This window comes from Chelonia mydas, chromosome 12, assembly GCF_015237465.2.
Source record: "Chelonia mydas isolate rCheMyd1 chromosome 12, rCheMyd1.pri.v2, whole genome shotgun sequence".
Taxonomy (NCBI): Eukaryota; Metazoa; Chordata; order Testudines; family Cheloniidae; genus Chelonia; species Chelonia mydas.
The window spans coordinates 36,856,581-36,871,275 of record NC_051252.2 but is presented as its reverse complement, the minus strand read 5'-3'; the positions used below and the strand labels follow the sequence as shown (position 1 = coordinate 36,871,275).

At 45.4% G+C, this 14,695-nt stretch overlaps 1 protein-coding gene across 6 annotated transcripts in view; it reads left to right on the top strand.

Moving 5' to 3' along the window:
• Positions 1–3,231: 3,231 nt before the first annotated feature.
• KLHDC4 (kelch domain containing 4) overlaps positions 3,232–14,695 on the top strand; it is a 51,817-nt gene continuing 40,353 nt past the window's right edge. Inside the window, exons 1-5 of one of the 6 annotated variants that reach the window (XM_043526263.1) lie at positions 3,232–3,396; positions 3,802–3,947; positions 4,283–4,284; positions 13,049–13,140; positions 14,228–14,283. Coding sequence is in view for 3 of the 6 variants with exons in the window: in XM_037877903.2 (XP_037733831.1) it covers positions 10,365–10,463; positions 13,049–13,140; positions 14,228–14,306 (270 nt within the window). In the remaining 3 variants the exon portion in view is untranslated. Of the gene's footprint in view, positions 3,775–3,801; positions 3,948–4,282; positions 4,285–10,241; positions 10,464–13,048; positions 13,141–14,227; positions 14,307–14,695 lie in introns of those variants that run through there. The other 5 variants (XM_043526264.1, XM_037877906.2, XM_037877903.2 and 2 more) reach the window with 5 other exon arrangements.

Here is a 14,695-nt window from a genome sequence, read left to right as displayed (position 1 = left end):
AAAAACACCCCAAAATGACTTGAAACAAAACAAAAAAATCAGTTTTAGGTTGAATTGAATTAAATGTTTTTATGTGTATATATTTCCCCTAAATTATTTGCTCAGTTCTAGTAATAAGGACTTTTACTGCAAAGATAATTCCCTCCTTCAGCCATGCACTAGAGTTACATGAAATTGCACAGAGATTTTCGGACAAATACAGGCCTGGTCTGTAAAATACTTAGACCTCCAGACCCCACCATCTCCAGTTGGCAAGGAGACTCCATCCCATCCTGGCAAATAATGACCTGGCCTCAGTTATTCACAGCTTAATCACCCCTTGCCTGTACTGCAGCCGTGCAATATACCTGGTCTTGAAGTCTTCAACACTTAGCCAACAAATTCAGGACACTGCAGCACATTATATATATAGTCATATATAAAGTACAGCCTTCTGCACAGCCAACCCATACACACTAGTGACGTCAAGGTAAACTGTAGCATTTTAGACTTTTGGCCCAAGATTTTCAAAGACAGAAGACTAAAGCTAGGCTCCTAAATCCTGCTTTAAGCACCTCAATAAATGGACTGTTTTTCAAAAGTGCCAGGCACCCAGAGAAAGTGCTGCGCACGCCTTGGGCAACTGGTATCATTAGGAACAAATGACTGCTCAGCACTCTTGAAATTCCGGCCATTTGATTAGGTACCTAGATACGGATTTAGGAATCTAACTTCCGGCTCCTACTTCTGACAATCTTACTTACACTATATTTTTGAAATGGTGCCTCTGATTCATTGTTTTACATTTTGTGAATAAAATGTGCATCAGTAATAACAACAACAACCCCCCCAACCAATTATTTAAAAATGAAAATGACTTTCACTTGATATCAGCCTGGTTGTGCCCCAGGATATTCTGAACCTTAATACTTTATACAGTGAAGATTAAATGCCTCTAAAGAAGCTTAGGTAGCCTAGTTAGTGGCTCACGAGCCTGATTAATGAAGAACTTGGAGTGATTTCCCTAGAGATCCAAGCAAGTGCACTTCAGTACCTAGCCCTTTCTTTAAGATGTAACAGAACGTGCATTACAGATATGAGTCTCTTTATAATATCTGGTTTCTCCCTCTCATTCTGGGAGCTGGTGTACAATGGCTCCTGACAACTGTGTGTTAGAAGGTGTTGTAACATGAAGACTTATAGCCAGAAATTGTGTGGTTGCTGGGATGAGCTATATATATATATATATTTTAATCAGAAGGGGTTTTAAAGCTGAACTGACAAATATTGATGTGGCTCAGTAACAGCGCCCTGACCGGTTGAAATAGCACAAACATGGAAGCTGTCATGAAAATACCACAGGCAGAGACAAATGCACAAGTGCAGTCCGTGTGGCAGCTCTTGTATTGCAAACTCTTAAAGGGAACAGGCAACTAATTGCTTAGAAAGGAAATGACACCGCACTAGGTTTGGCTACTCTGTAATGAAGCCTGCAGTTGTTGACTTCTGGAATATTAATAACTGCTGTGGTCATTATGTAGCACACTTGCATAGCGTTAAAACCATGCTTCTTCTGAAAGTCTCTCTCTCTCTATATAGGTGTCAGAGCAGCAGCCGTGTTAGTCTGTATTCGCAAAAAGAAAAGGAGTACTTGTGGCACCTTAGAGACTAACCAATTTATTTGAGCATAAGCTTTCGTGAGCTACAGCTCACTTCATCGGATGCATAAAAGTGGAAAACGCAGTGAGGATGTTTTTATACACACAGATCATGAAAAAATGGGTGTTTATCACTTCAAAAGGTTTTCTCTCCCCCCACCCCACTCTCCTGCTCGTAATAGCTTATCTAAAGTGATCACTCTCCTTACAATGTGTATGATAATCAAGGTGGGCCATTTCCAGCACAAATCCACCTACAAGATCTCTATCAAGCATTTTTACAACTACAATACCCACCTGCTGAAGTGAAGAAACAGATTGACAGAGCCAGAAGAGTACCCACAAGTCACCTACTACAGGACAGGCCTAACAAAGAAAATAACAGAACGCCACTAGCCATCACCTTCAGCCCCCAACTAAAACCTCTCCAACGCCCACCTTGATTATCATACACATTGTAAGGAGAGTGATCACTTTAGATAAGCTATTACGAGCAGGAGAGTGGAGTGGGGGGAGAGAAAACCTTTTGAAGTGATAAACACCCATTTTTTCATGATCTGTGTTTATAAAAACATCCTCACTGCATTTTCCACTTTTATGCATCCGATGAAGTGAGCTGTAGCTCACGAAAGCTTATGCTCAAATAAATTGGTTAGTTTCTAAGGTGCCACAAGTACTCCTTTTCTTTTTATATATAGGTGAGCTCACTTTAAGATAGTAATGCCTGCCTTTGAAGTGGAATTGCTGGATTCAGGTGCTTATCACCTTGGAGCCAAGTTCAAATATCGGTGCAATCTGCAGAGATGAAAAGTCATTCCCATCTGACAGCTGGGTTTAATTGCTCAGCTGAAATAAGCTGCTGGCTTCCCCCGACCTTTGAGAGGAGGGGTCTGCTTCATGAAAACTGCCCTGACAAGGCCCCTTTATTGTTCGCCTCAGCAGAAAGGTCAAGGATTAAAAGGGCCATGGAAACCCAGGCTGGATGGAGGAGTTTTGCTGCCTTAGACAAACCTAAAACCATAAACTCTATCTGCAGTCCCCCTTACAAACAATTACCAGGCCTTTTGTTGCCCCTAACACTTTCCTGCCCTGCGTGACCAGCTGTTCCACCTTCTATGCTAGAGATGGTGCAGATGGAAAATGAAACTCCCTGCTCAGCCTTAAATTAGATGTGGTCTTTTCAGACTGGAGAGAAGAGATATTGCAGGGGTTATGTAGGGGCCACACAGGGAAATTTGTATTGGTGTTGCCCATGCAGAACCTGTTCTGTAGATAAAGAAAACACTTCAGACTCTAGCACCTTCCACGTGCACTAAATTAATTTTAAAATTCACAAAATAGGGCCATTTTGAGGCAGATTAGATTTTTCAGAATTACAGAAATTAGAGGCTCAATTTTCAAATTTTGAGGCCAAAAGACACTTAAATCCCTTTTGTAGGCATGTGACGGGGCATGCATGCCTTGCATCCGACTGCGGGGGGTTAACCCCTCACTGTGGGCTGAGGAAGCCACACCCCCACGGCCCTATTGGGCATGCTCAAAGTGCAACACCAGTATAAGAGGGAGCAGCTGGCTCAGTCTGGGTGGACTGCTGTAGGGGAAGGAGGTGTGCTGCTGGCTGGCCCCCTGCTGAAGGGTTGCAGCCACTTCACGACACGAAGGCCAGCCAGCTGACAGCAACCCTCAACCCCCAGGCGCTGGATGCGACCGAGGGAGAAGGAACTGAGGGAACTAGGAAGCCACAAGAAGCGGGTAGCAAGTAACCCTGCGAGTCTTTGTGGGGAGTTGGTTGGACAACCGGAGGCTAGCTCGGTGTGTTACGGCCGGATCCCCGCTGTGCTGGTGGCAGGCAACCCTGCCACTGAGGGGGCCCTGGATTGGGACCCAGTGGAGAGGGAGGGCCTGGGTCCCTCATCCTGGCCTCTGCCCCCCCCCCCCGACTGAGGTGGCAGCCCATCCTGACAGTGACTGACTCCGGCAGCTAGGCCACACAGCCCCGAGCCTGGGGGTGTGCAGGTGCGACAGCGGGCCTGACCTGTGACAAGGCACCTAACGCTTAGTTTGGTGCCTATACTAAAACATCCAAATTTGAAAACTGGTCCCATTGGACCCTTACGGATGGAAAAGACTCTCTGAGGTAACTTATCTGTCTCCCATTTTGTAGACTGCTGTGGAATTCAGCTGGGATTTTATTTCATTATATCTACTGCCTATCTCCAAATGTCTTGGTCCATCCATCATCCTAAACTGCTCCATCCTCAGCTACAACCTCCTAAAATGTCTGCAACATCGCTGGAAACCATACATAATGTTTGTTAAAGCCACTCTGTTTGATTTCTTTTCTTGCATTTCAATCTCTCCTCTGAAGTCTAATTAGATTGCAAAGCACTAAAGAAGCCACGAAATTACCTTGAAATTGAGAGTTAAAGGGCTTTTGCTGATTCATTAAAGAGGATTTGTGAGCCTAGACACTGGACCAAATTTGCTAATGGACCTAAATGGGGTTTTTTTGTGGGTTACATGCCTGTAAAAAGGTTCGTGCTTTTCTCTGTGGAAAAAGTCCTCGTTGCTTTAAAACTACTAAAACTTTGTTTCAAAGTACAGAAATTATGAGGCAAATGAAATGGCGGCTGTAATGGTGTGAGATGTTATCAGCCATCAACTGTATTACTCAGTTTGAATGAAACAAACTGTTGTCATTGAATTAGGAGCGGGCCAGCTAGTTGAATTGAGTCGTCTCATCCTGGTTAGCTGGTGCTGGGCGGGTCCCCTTCTGGATTGTAGGCGTATAGGGACAAATCCTGTCGTTTTTATGTAATCAAAACTCCCCTGAAAGATTTGTCTAGGTTAGGAATTTTTAGAAAGTGCCTAAGGTGCACAAGTTCCATTAACCTGGCCTCATAACTCAGACACTTCTGAAAAACCTCCCCTATGAGCCTGATCCTGAAAAGTGTGGTCATTAAGAGCTCAGGGCGCTTGGCAGCCTGTTGGATCAAGCAGTAATTAAGGCCTGCAGGGTTCAGATGGGGTAAGTGAGGCACTGACTGGGAAAATTACACAGAGTCTACGATAGTCAGGAATAGAGCCCTTGACACCTGACTCCCTGTCCGCTGCCTTAACCCCATGACTGCCCTGTCTCCCTGAGGGATAGGGAACCTGATACATTAGAAGAGAGCATCTAAGACGTTATATGACGTTGGGGGCATTTCACAATGCAAATACTGTAATTAGGTCTGAGCCCTTATTGGAACCCTGTCTCCAATCCTCAGCTACTGGAACAATGAGGATTTTCTCCAGCCACATCGGAATATTGTGGTATTAATGTGCAGGGACTTTGTATTGCTCTGCTCTGTGTTAATTGGTTCTCTAGCTCTGCAAGGACATTGTTCTTTGTTTATACCAAAATAAATGACCTTATCCGGGTTCCTAAAAAAACCCTAAGCTTCCCCCACTCATCAGTCCCAATTCACTCCTGTTTATTGGCTCTATCATCATCCCCACCTTTCCCTAAAATAAACTCTAGGAAACGCTGATTAGAATGTATTTCTCTTCAATCCACCCATTCAGGTGTGGGAAGGTGGGGCTAGTTTTGTTACACTCATTGAACCACCTGTTGTCAGTCTTCAGCGTCTTACAGTCCTTCTGCTTCCTTGGTGACATCAATTTCTTCCTTGCCTACAGGCTCTAGGAAGCTTTAATAAAGGAAAATAAGCCAAGTGTTAGTGCACACAAAGGTGACTTGTGGAGGAACAAGCTATTGCATCCCCTCTGATCTTCAGTGCAGTTATGAAAAATGTTCCAGGCATGAAGGCTCCATGTGGGTTATTTTTTGCTTTGCTGATGCAGCAGCGTTTACCATCCCGTTGAATGAACATGTTCCAGACAGTAAAAAATAACAAAGTGAAAGGGCAAGTTCTTTCTACAGTCCAGTCTGGGCCAGGCTGCCAGATATGATAGTACAGAGCGTCTCACATCATAAAAGGAAATTTGCAAACACTGGCAAACTGAAGCCTCTGTAATGTTCCCTGTCAGCAGATTGTCAACTAAACAAAGGCGATGGGGTGGGAATCTATGCAAGGGAACATCTGTGAGTCATGTCTGTGTCTGGCAGTGTTTGTGCATGCACATCTGGCTGCCATCTGTGTGTGTGTGTGTGTGTATGTTTGAGTGAACGCTTGGTGTATGTGTGTGTGGAGGGTGTGACTGCTCAAGCACGTGTTTGGGGTGCACGAGAGTGGGCCTGTTTGTGCAAAGAACTTATCTCATCCCAAGACAGTTCCAGAGAGCCTGGGCTCTTAGCACAGGAACACTGGAATTCTTGTCTCCTATTTCCAGATGTGGCCTTTAACAGACACTTTCAAGGAAGGCAAATCCTATACTGCCACCATCATTATTGCACTTGGAGTTTTGTGCAATGTAATATAACATGGGGGTTGTTCTCCTTGATCCCCAGCTGGTGATCAGCTTATGCTAGGGTTGCCAACTTTCTAATTGCACAAAACCGAACACCCTAGCCCTGCCCCTTCCCCGAGGCCCCACCCCCTTCCCCGGCCCTTCCCCCAGGCCCGACCCCCATTCACTACATTCCCCCTCAGTCAGTGGCTTGCTCTCCCCCACCCTCACTCACTTTCACTGGGCTGGGGCAGGGAGTTGGGATGTGGGAGGGAGTGACAGCCCTAACTGGGGGTGTGGGCTCTGGGGTGGGGCCAGAAATGAGGGGTTCAGGGTCCAGGGGGTTGGGGTCCAGTGGGGGTGAGGGCTCTGGAATGGGGCTGCAGGCTCTGGGGTGGGGCTGGGGATGAGGGGTTTGGGGTGCAGGAGGGGGGTCCAAATTTTAGGGGGGCTCAGGGCTGGGGCAGGGGATTGGGGCACAGGGTTGGGGTGTGGGCTTACTTTGAGTGGCTCCCGGTCAGCTGCACAGCCGGGGTGCTAAGGCAGGCTTCCTGCCTGTCCTGGCATCGCGGACTGCACTGTGCCCCGGAAGCGGCCAGCAGCAGGTCCAGCTCCTAGGCGGAGGTGCGCAGGCTGCTCTCGCCCGCAGGCAATCCCTTCCCCTAGCTCCCATTGGCCGGAAACCAGCCAATGGGAGTGCGGAGCTGGCGCTCGGGCAGGGCAGTGCGTGGAGCCCTTTGGCCACCCCACCTAGGAGCCAGACCTTTTGGCTGCTTCCGGGGCAGAGCGTGGTGTCAGAACAGGTAGGGACTAGCCTACCTTAGCCAGGCAGCACCACTCACTGGACTTTTAATGGCCCGGTCGGCAGTGCTGATCGGAGCCGCCAGCGTCCCTTTTCGACTTGGTGTTCCAGTCTAAAACCAGACGCTTGGTCACCCTAGCTTATGCCTTGAAGCAGATGACTGATAAAACCATTCAGCTCTTACATAGCGCTTTGCATTGTCAAAAAACAATAAGATTTTTTTTTTTATAAACCTGTGTCCTATATGGAATCAGAATTGTAGGACTGGAAGGGACCTCGAGAGATCATCTTGTTCAGTCCCCTGCACTCATGGCAGGACTAAGTATTATTTAGACCATCCCTGACAGGTGTTTGTCTAACCTGCTCTTAAAGATCTCCAATGATGGAGATTCCACAACCTCCCTGAGCAATTTATTCCAGTGCTTAACCACCCTGACGGTTAGGAAATTTTTCCTAATGTCCAACCTAAACTGCCCTTGCTGAAATTTAAGCCCATTGCTTCTTGTCCTATCCTCAGAGGTTAAGAAGAACAATTTTTCTCCCTCCTCCTTGTAAACAACCTTTTACATACTTGAAAATGGTTATCATGTCCCCTTTCAGTCTTCTCTTCTCCAGACTAAACAAACCCAATTTTTCAGTCTTCTCTCATAGGTCATGTTTTCTAGACCTTTAATCATTTTCATCACTCTTCTCTGGACTTTCTCCGATTTGTCCACATCTTTCCTGAAACGTGGCACCCAGAACTGGACACAATACTCCAGTTGGAGGCCTAATCAGCGCGGAGTAGAGCGGAAGATTACTTCTTGTATCTTACTTACAACACGATATCAGATATAGGAGAGTTTGCACCTTGAATGTTCTACCCACCATAGTTCCCCCTGTGGTGGCTAATTTCAAATGACCTGTGAATCCTCATCTCAACCTATGAAGCTACTACAGAAATTAAATATGGACAAAAAGGTGCTGAGAATGCCATTTCAAGTTGTGGGTGATAAAGATCTTCTTAGACCTTGCAACAGGCTGGCTGGCCCATGGGCTGGGGGACCTGAGGCTAAGCCAACCCTGATCACCGGATGAGCCACACTGGAGGGGAATCAGGTGCTCCCAGTACAAAAGGAGCAGGTAGTTGAGGTGAAGAAAGGAAGCCCAGGAAACTTCAGCTATGGCTGTAGCTGTTGTAGGGAGTAAGAAGGTTCTGCAGGGCCCTGAGTCAACAGGGGAAAAAGCTCAAGAAGTAGGAAAGTGTGAGCAGAACTCTCCAGGCAGGGTAGCCTGGGAGAGACCCTGCTCAAGCAGGGGAGAGAATGCAGGGGCCCCAGGTGGGAAGGCCTGTGAGGAAGAAAAGAAACATTGGGTTGTGGGGACTTATGAATGGACTTTGTTTTGTGATTGAGTTTTATTTGCTGTTTATTTTGTAGTAATAAGCCTAGTCCCCAAGGAGGGGGACTTTGTTGACCAAGAAAAAGCCTGAAGTTAAGTTTTTGAGTAGCCTAAGAGGGGAAATCGAGGCTGGTTGCCTGTAGAGCAACCTATGGCCACAAGGGGGCTCTGGAGAGTCAGCTGCCTGTCTTACAATACCTCAAAGATTTAAATACCTCAAGCCTTTCTTCCCTTCAAAATCTCCCTAAAATATGTTAGGTGAAAGTCTGACTGCAGTGAATTGAGGGGCAAAGCTCTCATTGATTTCAGTGGGGCCCGGATTTCACCCACGGGTTTCTTTCTGAGAGAAAGAAAAGTCCCTGTGTCTGAGCTATTGATTTACACCCGCTGAGGATTTGCCCCATTCATTCCGTCTAAACTCTCCCAAGTTCTCGGTTCACTTTCCTGGTATAAACTTATTGATGACTCATTCTAGCCTTAATTATAACCCTGGTATTTTCAAGACTGCCAGCCAAACAAATGTTTAGTGGGATGTGTATTGTCTGCAGCGCTAAAGATTTTTTGCAGTTCTCGCTCTGTTTTTTTTTATTATCTTAAAAAAGCTGAGATTCAGATTTTAGGGAGATATTCAAAAAATCTGAATGATCCTGCAGTTTCTAGGGTATGGGCTTAAAGTACTTAGCTTATTAGCTGTGTCAGCATTTAGATGTAACCGTGACAGGTACTATGGAAAAACACTGGCAGACAGATTAGGCATTGGTGGAAGACAGCCAGGCCTCACGTTCTTGGAGGGTTTTTTATTTATTGTCAGTGAAAATATAATAATTCTACTTCTTTTCTGGAAGTGGAAAAACAATTACACAAGCATATTTTACAGTGGAACCTAATGAAAAGAATCATGCCTCCTTGGATTTAAACTCAGACTGATTTTCACAGTGTTCAAAACCGGTTTAATTTAAGAAAATATACTCTCAAAGTCAAAATGATCACTTTTTCCAATTACAGTTTGACGAGATTCTAACGGGGGCTCAATATCAGTGTGAAACACGTAGTTAATAGCAATCCTAATAATTACTAGTTGGTCCTTAGCACCAAAGGGACGCTTATAGAGCATTGGAGTATCGCCAACCCCAAGTTTTCAAAAATCATAAGTCAGGTCCCCCAAAATCATGAGACTGGCTTAGAAAAAGTGAGTTTCTAGCCCTCATGGTTGTAGAGAACAGCTCAAAACCTGACCTGAGTTCCCCCTAAAGAAACAGGAAGGCAAATGAAAAGAACCCCACATTTCTTATTTTTATTAAATCTCATAATTTTTAAGCAAGTCTAATAATTTGTTGAGGCCTGGCTCATGATTCCTGAACGGCTGCGGTTGGCAAACCACACCTCCTAACATTTCAAGTAGCTAATGTAGGTCACGGTGCCATTCAGGTTTGGCCCGTTCCCTCCTCATCTATGGAGGGGCAAACGAGGGCAAACCTGAGTGGTGTTGCAACCCCCATGTGCCAGGTCACAACGTCACTTGGTTTGGGGGCCCTCCCAACTGGAGTGCCTGGGGCAAACTGCCCTTCTTTCCAGACCAGTGGTTTTGGAGCTCAAAGCTAGGGCTTCCATTACAGGGGAGTTTTTTTGGGGGGGCCCCTTATTACTTTTTGGGGCTACCTGCCTTTTGTCTTACGTCACACGACTGTACAAATTAAAGTAAGCCACTTGACAGTGAGGGCCCCCCCCGACTTTTTCCCCGTAATTTGGGTACTGGTCAAAGTGGGCTCACAGTGAGCTAGTGGGTGGGTGAACCCCTGGGTGCACTCGGGTGTGCTCAAAGTGACCCCCCCTTCCCCAAGCATGGGGTGCTGTTCTTTGCACAAGCCTCGGGCTGGCCTTGTACCTCTCCCTTTGGGACAGGAAGCAAAGCCAGTTCCTAGCACAGCTGCACCATGGCTTTGCCCAGCAAGGCAGCAAGCTGGTGTGAGAAGCCATCCAGCCCAGCAGATGGCATTCACAACAGCACTTGGCGAGCTCCTTCCTGTCCACCCCAGGCAGGAAATCACCCCTGACTGCCTAGGAAGTGATTGTCCTCAGCTGGGTTGCTCCCCATGTGAGCTCTGCAGGAGTCTCCTGCACAGTGCATCCTGGCAGTAACCCAGGCTGAAAGCATGGGTAAGAAAAGCAAGAAGGAGAAGAAGGTGAAAGGGGCAGAGAAAACAGCTGCTAAGATGGAGAAAAAAGTCTCCAAGAGAGCTAAGAAGGAGGAGGTGAGTGGTGGTGCTGGGGCAGGTCAGGTAGCAGGGGATTGCTTCCCCCACCCAGCAGAGTGTGCAGGCTGCTAACGCAGCAAACACACACACACTGTGCCATAGCTCCTTGACTAACTAAAAGACTTCCCTCCCCCATGGTGTTTTATTAGAGCTGCCTTCCTCTGAAGAGCTCACTCCTGCCAATCTCCTCCCGCCCCGGGGGTGTGTGTGAGACGCTTAACCCTTTGGCTTGCAGATGCAATATGTATTCATCGTCCCCATGGATTTCTCTGAGGACACAGCAAGTAACACACACACACAAGTGAAATTCAACACAGAACCGTCGCATTTATCCTCATTCTGTCTGGGCTCTTTTCCCTATAACGTGAGCTTCAAACAAACCATGCCTAAGGGAAAAGTTTCTCTTGAAAGCTAAAGGCCTCTCTTGTTCATGTTATCGCAGATGTCCTAACGTGCGTTCCTCCACACAGTGTCCTGTGTTTGTGAAAGCAAGCTGTGGATGTTAAGCTGTCAGTGCACTTCTTGAAAACTCTTCTTGGAAGCTGTGGCTGCCACAGACGTGACAAATTTTGCTAATCTAGCCCTTAAAGTTAAATCTCAATGGTAGCAATGTTTTAAAAGACATTGCCAGGTTTAAAAAATGTATTGAGAAATGATGCATTTTACTTAGTGATGTCACAAAGAGCAATGTGCGTTTCTAAAGTCTGAAAGAATCCTGCAAATCTGAGGTCCCTAGTCCTGCAATTCACTGCACATGGATGGACAGCTGCGCCTATACTCTGCCTCACTGTTTTCTTGTGCCTGTGTGCAGGGTCAGCAGGCTGCAGGCATACAGCGAATTGCAGGATCTGGGCCGCCCTCCATGCTGTTTGTTTGCTATCTGCACTGCTCTCAGTCTAGACAATAAAAGAAGCTTAGTACCTGCAGGTCCTCGTGGAGTGCTGCAAGGATTGAGCTGCAAATACCACTGGGCAATTTTTTTGTTTTTTTTTAAATGTTTCAATTTGACTTGACTAACTGGAGGGAACTCAAAGAAGAGCAATAAATAAAAATAGTTGGGGTCAGAAAGGCTGAGTTACAGGGTCAGATAAAAAACCCCTAGATTTTATTTAGATTCTGTTTATGAAAGAGCTTATCCAAGACCTAAATAAGTAAAACTTGGCTAAATCACAAGTAAGTGGCGTAACCCTCTACAAATATTTGCAGGGTGTAAACCCCAACCAGGGAGAGCAGTTATGGGCTCAGTCTTGCAAAGTACGGTGCACTCTTATCTGATCCAGTGAAAGATGTAAGCCCGTGTTTAAGGCTAAGCAAGTGGACACTCCTAATGAAGTCAGTGGGACTGTTCACATGCTTAAAGTTAAACATGTGTTTAAGTGTTTCACTAGAGAGCTCTCCTTTTTCAAACAATGCAGTTGGCGTATTTGGAAGAGAGAGATGCTGGTATTGAGAGGTACAGATGGTTTTGCCCATGTGGGTCTGGCCAGACTAAAGAGTGGCCAGGTTGAAGATTTGCCACGTTACCTGGTATTTTATAATTTGTATAATTTCTCAAATGGCAATCTCAAATCTTGACCCAAAAGTCTTTTGCCTCATTGGCTCAAAACTTAGAATATTTATTCTGTAGTGGTAATGTTTCACTTGTATGAGCAATTGTCTTATTTGCCTGGTTGGTGGCAAAAACAAGAAAGGGATTGCATGAAATCTATTTTATTTATGATTGAACATTTCTATTGCTCTTAGAATTTGTCAAATTGATTTTTTTATTTAAAAAAAAATTAAATTTGACCTGAGACAGTGTCCCTTTACTCCCAGCCACCCTGCTGCTGCAGAATGAGAAAGTTTAAACTAATTGATTCAAGTGTCTTACCCAGGGACCGCAAGTATAGCAAAAAAAGAAAGTTGGACCAAGAAAGAATGAACAGTCCCAGTACTGTTAGGGCACATGGATGGTTATAACTTTCCAACTCTTATCTAAAGAGGAAGGGGGAGTGGGGAAGAGATTTTCTTTGACTCTTGCATAATTCGGGGGCTTTGGTGTTGCGTGCTCTGTTTTTTACTCTACAGAAACTGAAGGAGAATAAAAGATAACACATGAAGTTGTCTCTTCAGATGAAGTATAAATTTGAAATAGCAAACACATTTATCTTTCTACTTGCACAGGAGTCAGGCCAAGAAAGAACAACAGTGGGTTTTAACATCTGTCCGATTATATCCGCACATCAGTTTCACAAATGCTGAAACAGCTGCCCTGTGCTAAGACTTGTGTTTCAACTACCAGTTGTGCTACAGAACTGCTTACCCGTAAAGGTGAAACACCTCTGTAGGGGTAGGAACTGTGCACTGGCCATGGCATTGTGGTACAACCTGCTTACAAATTCAGCAATATACAGCAGGGAAGACCAGCCTTTAGTGTAGGATGAAAAAGTATATAACCTTCATACCTCACAGTTTAATGATGTGAATCTAATCAAATGTAAGGAAAATAGAAAACCTGAACTAGTGGCTAGGGTAGGTTTTCATGGTATGTAGATGACAATATGTGCCAAAAAAACCATGCCCGACTGGCTGTTTACTTTCAGGAGGATCTTGAAGCCCTGATAGCAGAATTCCAGACATTAGATGCTAAAAAGACCCAGATAATTGAGACAGCCTGTCCCCCACCCTCACCAAGGTAAGAGATCACCTGGAACCTTGACTGTTGTTCTTCAGCAAGTGGTGGCATCAATGAAACTTAAGTTTAAGTTATATCCTGAGAGTGGAGGATGTAGTATCAGGCAAAAACACTTTTCTGGAGGGATAAAAATGTATAGGGTATTCAGTCCTCAGAGCATCAAAGGGACCAGCAACACCTCTCTGCTAACAGCTGCTTTTTATCTTCCCTTCAGCCTGCTAAAAAGAGCCAAAGTGGGGAATCTTATCAAAGCTGGTGGTTAGATCTGAGGGCTTTGGGCGGTATAACATAGATTAATGAAGGGGAACCTTGTGACTAGGGCTGGAAAGCTGAGGGCACACTACCCTAAAATTGTTGGTAAAATTGTTATGAGAATGCCTTGTGAGATACAAGATACAGTGGGCTAGTGGCCGGAGCACAGGACCGGTATCCTGGCACTGCAAGGTTCTAGACCTGTAGCTGCCACTGATTCAGTGCCTTGAACGACACTTGACCTTTCTGTATCTGTTTCCCCTCTGTAAGGAGGAGGTAATGATACTCGCCTACCTCAGAAAGCAGTTGGGCGGATCAGTTAACAAGGAGCTTCTTTGATGTCTGATCCCGTGAAGTGCTAGATGCTGTCAACTCCTGTTACATACAGGGTGTGGGAACCTGAAGCGAACAGCGGTATCTATGGAAGAATGGTGCAGATAACTTAAAATGAGACAGCCCAATTAGAGCCGTAGCTGCGTGTCATGACGAAGCTAATCTTTGCTCCTTATCCATCAGCATTAAAATTAAAATCATGTCAAAGGCCGTGGTAAATGACAATGTAATGTGTGTTCCTAAAATAGGAGAGGATTTCAGATTAGCCTTTCTGGAAGTTTCCAAAAAGTTAATTTCTTCAGAAAGTTTTTGGCTTGGAAATAAAAAAAAATTATCAGGAACTCGTAGCTGTGTGGGTGATGGAGAGGCACTTTGGCCTGGAGGGGAGACGTGCTAGCGCTTGTTAAATTATGCATCCAGAACTGTAGCGAGTAGCCTCCGAGCTGAGTTACAAATGGTTCTGTTATGTGCTGATGTCTGCCCATCTCTCTTTCTGACGCAGGCTGAACGCCTCCTTGTCTGCTCATCCCGAGAGAGACGAATTGATCCTTTTTGGAGGTGAATATTTCAATGGCCAAAAAGTAAAGTATTCTTCCATTTATCTAATATCCTTCCCTTCCCTCCCCCATTGCCTTGACTGTAATTTGTACGGGTTTCATCTGGAGCAAAAATTCCAAGCGGAGGTCATCAAATATACATTTTCCCCAGAATAAGAGCAAAATAGCCTTTAATTCCATGCTAATACTGTCTCACACCTGAGCTGAGCTGTGTCGGCAGGATCAAGGAGCACTGGGGTCCATTAAGGGGTCAGAGTGATTGCATAAGCAACAATATTGCAGGGCGTCATAATTTCTCTAGACTTGATATGGACCATATTTACCCCTCATCTTTGGTTCCTGTTGTACTGTGTGTTCGCCCCACTTGCCCCACCATGAAAGTGAGATGCTTCTGTTAGCCCAGAAGGGGTAAG